Source organism: Tupaia chinensis, unplaced genomic scaffold (assembly GCF_000334495.1).
Source record: "Tupaia chinensis unplaced genomic scaffold, TupChi_1.0 Scaffold138619_1, whole genome shotgun sequence".
Taxonomy (NCBI): domain Eukaryota; kingdom Metazoa; phylum Chordata; class Mammalia; order Scandentia; family Tupaiidae; genus Tupaia; species Tupaia belangeri.
Window position 1 is genome coordinate 1,346,101 of NW_006198512.1, and position 7,680 is coordinate 1,353,780.

General features: G+C 53.0%; 1 protein-coding gene across 1 annotated transcript in view; it reads left to right on the plus strand.

The window, feature by feature from the left end:
- FAM120A (family with sequence similarity 120 member A) overlaps nt 1-7,680 on the plus strand; it is a 103,372-nt gene that overhangs the window by 27,344 nt on the left and 68,348 nt on the right. Inside the window, exons 3-4 of the mRNA XM_027765520.1 lie at nt 628-756; nt 1,535-1,631. Of these exons, the coding sequence (XP_027621321.1) occupies nt 628-756; nt 1,535-1,631 (226 nt within the window). The remainder of the gene's footprint in view (nt 1-627; nt 757-1,534; nt 1,632-7,680) is intronic.

The following is a 7,680-nucleotide window of genomic DNA, read 5'->3' on the forward strand; positions in this document are numbered from 1 at the left end:
GGGGGGTGGGGCATGGCTGCCTGGGGCATGGCTGCCCGGACACTGTGGTCCTGGGGGGATGTGCTGAGCCCTGGGAGGGAGGCCCCCACCCTCCCTGTGAGTTCCTGCCTCTGAGGAAAGCCTGCCTGTATTCTGCTGATTTGATGTCCAGTCAGTTCTCTCCCTGCTGTGTTTTTTTGTTTGTTTGTTTGTTTGTTTGTTTGTTTTTAGCTATAGGGCATGTGCGCTCGCCAGAAAGAGACACAGAGACAGCGAGAAATCACCCCCAAGGGGGGAATGGCCACGCCAAATGCCTTCGGGGGTTTGGGGTGTTTCTGGGCGTCTGTGCCTAGCTGGTTATGGGGTTTGGTCCTGGGCTTCTCAGAAGGGATGAAGGTGTCAGATACATTGGACTTGACAGGGTTTAAGCAGCTGAGTTGTTTGTATTTGATCAACTAAAAGGGCATCCGGGGTCTTGGTGCTCAGGACCTGGGGAGGTTACGGGGCCCAGCTCTTACAGGTGGGTGATAATCCAGCACTGCCTGGGTCTCAGAAGGTGGCTCCATGTGGGAATTTTGGGGTCGGCCTGCGGACCAGCCCAGCTCTGCGTGTTTTGACCACTGTCGATGTGTCTGCGTGTTTTCTCAGGTCCGGGCCCACCAGCTGGTCTTGCCACCCTGCGATGTGGTGATCAAAGCTGTTGCCGACTACGTCCGAAACATCCAGGACACCTCGGACTTGGACGCCATAGCTAAAGATGTTTTCCAGCACTCGCAGGTACATACTGCTTCACGGGGAGCTCTGCGCAGGTGGCGAGGCCGGTCTGGGAGGGGGCTAGAGAGGCGCAAGCTGATGATGGGCTGCCAGCTCTTGCTTGGCAGCCCTCAGCTTTGGGCCTGTGGCCGGAGGCAGCCTGGCCTTGCGGCCTGCGAGTCTTACCAGTTCACGTCACGTTTCTCGCCTCCCTCCAGCCTGAGCAGGAGGAGGGAAGTGAAGGTAGCTGGTGCGAATCTCTTTCCTCTGTGTTAGTAGGGTCTGCATTTCAGAGTTTTCAGACAAACTTAGAATCAGATTGCCCAGATGTTATTATGGATCAGTGATTTGTCTGTTCCTCAGGGAGGGGCTTCTTTTTTTATGAAGTAAAGCATGCAGACAGTCCCTTAGGGGCACCAGTGAGTTTCTGAGGTCCCTCGTTTTGTGTAGAGAGCTGAACAGGGTAGGCACATCCCCCAGTGCCCACTGTTACTCGTCCCACCTGCTGCATATGGCACGTAGACCCCTCTGGGCACGATCACAGGCCACGCAGGGGAGGCCAAGCCACAGAGCTGGCACCCAGGTCCCGACAGTGTGCAAACTGCTCTTCTGCCTACACTGCTGTAAAGAACTAATGTCTGGATTGATTCTTCATCATAATCTCATTTCTCCCTGGGGGTTTTAATGTCATTCCAAATTCTTATCTAACTTGAAAAGCTACGTGTGCTAAATTATAAAAATGCGTTAATACACATGAACAGTGGCATATTAACTTACAAAGGTTCTCCTACATTTATTTCAGTCTAGAACAGATGACAAAGTTATTCGATTTAAGAGAGCCATTGGATATTACTCAGCGACTAGTAAGCCTATGTCATTTCATCCAGCGCATTACTTAGGTAAGTACATAAAGGCCTCTGGTCAGCACTGACCACGTGATAGTCCAAAGAGCTTTAAGTATTCACCGTATGATTTCGTAGGCTTATTCTTTTGAAACATGATTTTCTCCAGTACTACAAAGAGGCGTAGCCAAAGTCCTGGGCAGACTCCATGGTAATCCCCGAAAAGGTCGAGGGCCAAGAGAAAACCTGAAAGAGTTATTGGGGTGAAGCAGAAAAGCAGGGGCTGAGGCGACAGGCAGGCCGAGTGGAGGCTGATTGGGGGCTCTGAAGCTGCCTCTTCTGCATACGAGCATCCCCGAGGACGCAGCTTCCAGGTCTGCAGGCAACTTCCGCCCAGCATGTTTGGAGGTCCTCCTCGGTTGCCTTTGCTTGTTGTTTTTGGTTTGTTTATTTTGGCCAAAGATCACATTTAATCCAGAGATATGAGACCGGGGAATGAAAATAATGACTGGCTGGCTGGTGGCTTAGAGCCTGGTTACAGCATGAGTGTCTCCTGGGGGCTGTGAGCACCACCCTATTCCCGAGTCAGATTTTTCCCTTACGTGTCGTAGTCCAGAGCAGAAATAGGGGAAATTAGACTCCACAGGTGGTTTAGATTCTGTTTTTTGCTTTATACAAGCTGTTGACAACAGAAGACACATTCAAGAGACTCTTAAGAAAATCAGCCGTGTGACTGGTCCCAGAAGGCTGGGCTGAGGCTGACCGTGTCTGTGAGCGGCCCGGCTGTGGCAACCCCACCCCGTGTCCTCATGGAGGACGCCTGTTGTGTGCCGTGTGCAGGGCACCAGGGGTGCCTGGGTCAGAGGCTGGCACCAGTCGCAGGTATCCGTGTTTGGGTGGGTGGACAGGAAGCATGGCCTGTACTGGTGCTGTGTCCTATGGAGGCAGGGGTGGCAGGCCTGGACCTGGGCCTGGGTGGAGGCCAGGGCGGCCTGGCCATCTGGCCTGGGCTTCCATGGCCAGGGCAGCAGACGGCTGCAGCCTCTTGACGGGCACTTGGCCCTCCCTGCACCCCTCACGAGTGGTCTTCCTCCTGTAGCCAGAGTAAGGCTCGGAGTGTAAGCTGGACCCTGCTGCTCCCGCCTTGACGGTCTTCTGTCAGTGTGACGTCACACTCGGAACGCACCTCTCCTTCCCCTTGGGTCCGGCTCCTGCTGGCCCCCCAGAGGGCTCTGAGCTACTCAGACCTCTTCCCTTGCCTTGAATGGGCCCAGCTGGCTCCTGCCTGGGGCCTCTGTGCTGAGGGGACTTGTTTCCCCACCATCTGTGTCTGGGTCACCTCTCTGAGGCCTTTCTTCACCAGCCTGTCTAAACCTGCCAGTGGGCTGTTCTGTCTCTGCACACTCGGTGGTGGCTTTTCTTCCCCCTCTCACCCCAAGAATGTGAGACGTGGAATACCCGGGCCCAAGTGTTCCCCGCACTCTGTGTCCCTACTGGGTCAGTGCTTGGCTAAGGGAACTGGTCTCCTCCCTGCATAGGTCGGGTGTAAAGCGGGTGTAAAGTGTCCACTGCTGCTGTCGGGAATGGTGTGGGTGGGGTCTGCAGCGGGGCGATGCTTGTCGTTACACTCTGACCCCTCAGCTGAGGCGGGGTGTGCTGGAGCCCAGTTGTGGTGGGAAGCGTACTTGTGGCACTGGCCTTCGCATCTGGGCCCAGCACCTCTGCCCATCAGAATGGGGTCCGTGGGCAGGTGTGGAAGGAGGTCCTCACGGTTGGAGGTCCTCACTGCTGGTCCAGCAGCAGAGGCTGCGCTTGGTATCAGTGTGGCAGGAGGGCCCAGGAGGGCACTGAGGAGTGTGGAGAATGGCCAGGGAGCCTGGGAGTCCTCCCCGCGTCCCTGTGGACAGTCCCCAAGGCAGTGTCGTTTAGTCATCGCCACTCAGCATCCGCAGACAGGCCTGGTTCAGCGGTTGCATTTAACATTAGCATCTTCCAATCCTGAAGAGGTTTGGAATAGGCAAAGCGCGTTTTGGGTGACATTTGAAGTGTGAGCGTCTTAGAAATGTGTAGTGTTCTGCCCAGTGCTCTCATGCTCTTACTAGGTCATTCTGTACCTTGTAGGTCAGTGTTTCACTGTTGAAGGTCGCTCTTAGCTCTGCTTCGTTTTCAGCTCCACTCTCCAGGAGTGTATAGTCGGAAAAGAATTGCGGATGTTTAGAGTGATGTTTTCATGCAGGTTCTAGGTTACTCCCTACAAATCTTTCTTTTATTTATTTATTTTTTTTGGAGAGGTTTTTGCTATAGGGCACGTTGTGCACTCGCCAGACAGACAGAGACAGACAGAGAGACAGAAAGCGAGAAATCACCCCCCCAGAGGGGATGGCCATGCCACAATCCCTTTTCCTCCATTCTCCTCTCAGGATCTTGGGCACACATGCACACGCCTAGCATGAGTTTAAGCCACTGGGTCCAGGACTTGAACCGCAGTCAACTACATGGGAGTCCAGCAACATAGCCATTATGCTAACTGCTGATCCCTCCCTATAAGTCTTTCTGTGCGGTATTTCCAATGCTTGTGACTTGTGGGCAGAAGTCAGAACCTTATGTGATAAGAAGGTGAAGACCAGACCTGAGTGGAGGGTCTAGACGAAGCGGCTTGGGCTTGCCACGGAGCCCTCTTGGCAGCAGTGCAGCCTGGTGTCGACTAGGCGTCAGTCAGTCATGACGTGTCAATACTGGCTCACCAGTCACACCGTGCAGGTCATGTTCTTTTCACTTACAAACTGCTCAGAAAAACAGTCTCTGAATTATTTTTGGAAAAGTAAAGATCTCATGGATTTATTCATTCTATGGTGGGCACGTGTTGGGTGCTGGGCCGTGTGGTGATGAGGCAGCTGTCATCACTGCCCTCACAGGCACACGTCCAGGCTGGCGAGAGGACACACGCCCAAGCTCAAGGAGGACCATCTCTGTTGAACTAATACATGCTTAAATTAGTGTGTGGCCTTTTTCTAGAAATGGATTATATTTATATTGAAGGCGGGGTTCAAAGACTTAGTAGGAATTCAGTAAAGTGCTGGTGTGGGGCGCATGTTCCGGGCAGCAGAGATGCATGCAGAGGTCCCGGGGTGGGACGGCGTGGGACGGCGGTGGAGGTCCCGGGGTGGGAGGATGCAGTACCCTCCAGAGGCAGAGGAGTATGGTTGGCTCCCTGAGGGTGCTGAGCTTGCGTCGAGGGGCGCCAGTGCTGGGCCTGGGTGCTGGGGCCTTCCACCAGCTCGGCTTTAGGCTTCAGTCTTTAGATGGCAGAAGCTCACCACTGCAGGATTTGTGACTATAACAATGGAAGGGACAGGGGCCAACAGTTTGTGTGGTGGTCAAGGTGCTGGGTTTCCACATGGCTGACTGTGGTTCAAGTCTCAGACTGGGCGACTAGAAAAATCAGAACAAACAAGTAACTAAGAGAGTAAATAAATGCTTTTTTAAAAGTAAAACAAAACGGAAAGACGGTGCAGCTGTGGAGCTACAGTGCCCATGCCCGCGGACATCAGGGCCATCACCGCCTCTGCTGTGCACTCCCTGGCAGCCCCTCCCCGCCACTCGCTTTTAACTGTTCCCTTGCGGTTGTTACCCACTTGCCACGTCTGTGTCTCTGGGTGCTTTTATTCGTCTTTTACATGGATCCATACAGCTCACATCCTCCGCTTGTTAGCTCAGTGTTGGTGTCCGTGGGCCCCTTTCTCTGTGTGGCTCATTTCCTGCCGCCGTGGACACACGCTCACCCTCCTGTAGCTGCCCGCTGCAGACGGCGCTTCCGTGCACGGCCACACACACCCAGTGTGTTGGGAGTGGCATGCTGGCCGGCGCCTGGTTTATGCCCAGCACGTGCGCAGGGGCCATCCGTCTGTTCCACATTCTTTCTGTCTGGTGACACTGGCACTGAGTCCCGTGTGGTTTTAGTTTCATTCCCTTGGTCACCCGGGAGGCTGAGGGTCTTCACGTGCTCCAGTCTGAGAGCTGGTGCGCGTGTCGCCTTCACGAGGACTCAGAGGGTGCACGGCACACGTGTGTCAGGCAGCCGGCCGCGCCGCCCCCCAGTGTGTGTCGCGGCTCCTGAGCACTGTGCCGGCAGAGTTCTTGGTGTCAGCGTCGGCATCCGCTCCGAGTCTGTGCCGAGTCCTTCATGGGTCAGCGCTCCCGTCTGGAGGCGCACGCTGTGGACAAGGCTGAGGGGGAGGACGGCAGCTCCCTGTACTCCTGGGTGCCCGTAAATGTTTCTAGAAGGAGAAAAAGGAAATATAGGGGAAAATGGCCTCACCAATCTGAGATGATAAATCTGTTTTGTCTTTTGTTCCTAAAAGTCTTGATTGATGGTGGGACCAGCAGGTGTCATAATGGTTACATCGTTGGACTCCCACATGGTCAGCAGCGGTTTGAGTCCCGGACCTGGCAGCTTGAAACAAATGCTGGGCACATGTGCGAGCATGCCTGAGATCCCCCCGGGGGTGATTTCTCTCTGTCTTTCTGTCTCTGTCTGTCTCTCCAGTGACTGTTTACCGTGTGCCGACCTGTTGCCTTTGAACCAGCTGCCTGTTCTGCCTACGTCAGTGGTCGTGGGACGTTCTGCTTCGACGCTCAGTTCAGCTGGATTTCTGAATGTTATTCTTGTGCCAGTGTTATGCCCTTCTGCTTACCGTGACCTTTTTAAAAAGGAGAATGGCAGAGAAGGGACTGTGGTGTGGCTATCCCCCCTGGGGAGTGACTTCTTGCTTTCTCTCTCTCTGTCTTTCACTATCTCTCTGGTGACCACATGTGCCCTGTAGCCCAAATGTTTTTTTAAAAACAATCTTAAGAGAGATTTCTTTCTTTTTTTTTTTCTTTTCTTTTTTTTGGAGAGGTTTTTCACTATAGGGCACGTGCGTTAGCGAGACAGACAGAGACAGACATAGAGACAGAAGGCAAGAAATCCCCCCCCAGGGGGGATGGTCACGCCGCTGCAATCCCTTCTCCTCCATTCTCCTCTTGGGATCCTGGGCACGCATGCACACGCACCTGGCGTGAGTTTTTAGCCACCGGGTCCAGGACGCGAACCGTGGTTGACTACGTGGGAGTCCAGTGACATAGCCATTACGCTGTTTGTATAGGGTGCGTGCATTGCTGGAGAGACAGAGAGAGAGTGACAGATCACCCTGGAGGGATGGCCACGCCACATTCCCTTCTCCTCCGTTCTCTCAGGACTCTGGGTACATATGCCCAGCGTTGAGTTTCAAGCCACCAGGTCCAGGACTTAAACTGAGTCCCATGTGGGAGTCCAGTGCCTTAGCCACTAGGCCTCCAGCTGGCCTGTGCCATCACTTCCTGATAGTGTTCAGTGTCTGCATTTCCGCGGATCTAGACGGTCTTCTACCCTTTGCACCTTCGTGCACATCTCTTACCCCTGTAGAGACTGTGGTTGGACTTGCCCCCCTCCCTAGGTCGGTTTGGAGAGACTGTCTTCAATATCGAGCGCAGTCAAGAAAATGGCGTATTTCTCTGTGGGTTTGACTGCTCTCAAATGTCTTTTTGTGAGCAGATTTTCCTCATACAGTGTTATACATCTTTGGGTCTTTTGCTGAGTATCGTATTTGTGGGTGATGTATTTAAATGTATCTTTCCTTAAATTGCATTTTCAAACTGTAGAATGCAAACTGCTTTTGCAAATTCGTTATGTATCGAACGACTTTGCTCAATTCTGATGAGCTTTCATAATTAATTTATAAATTCCCTTGCTAATTATGTCCTCTGTGGTTTAATAGCTTTCTTTTCGAGCCTTGTGATTTCTCAGAGCAGCTGTGATTCAGAGCACAGTACTCACTGGAAGGTGGTGAGGGTGAGTGTTCTTGTCTGAGGCCTTGACCTGAGGGGAGAGATGAACAGTTCACTACTGTAACATTTAGCATGATCGCCACATCTTTTCCAGATTAAAGAAATGTCCTTGTAGACAGTGTTCATCTGGCGTCCTATAGCAAAAACCTCTCCAAAAAAGAAAACAGATTTGGGGGATACTACTCCCAGAGTTTTCACTCGAGCCACTCATGGTCCCATTAGTGAGGGCTAGAGGCCTAGA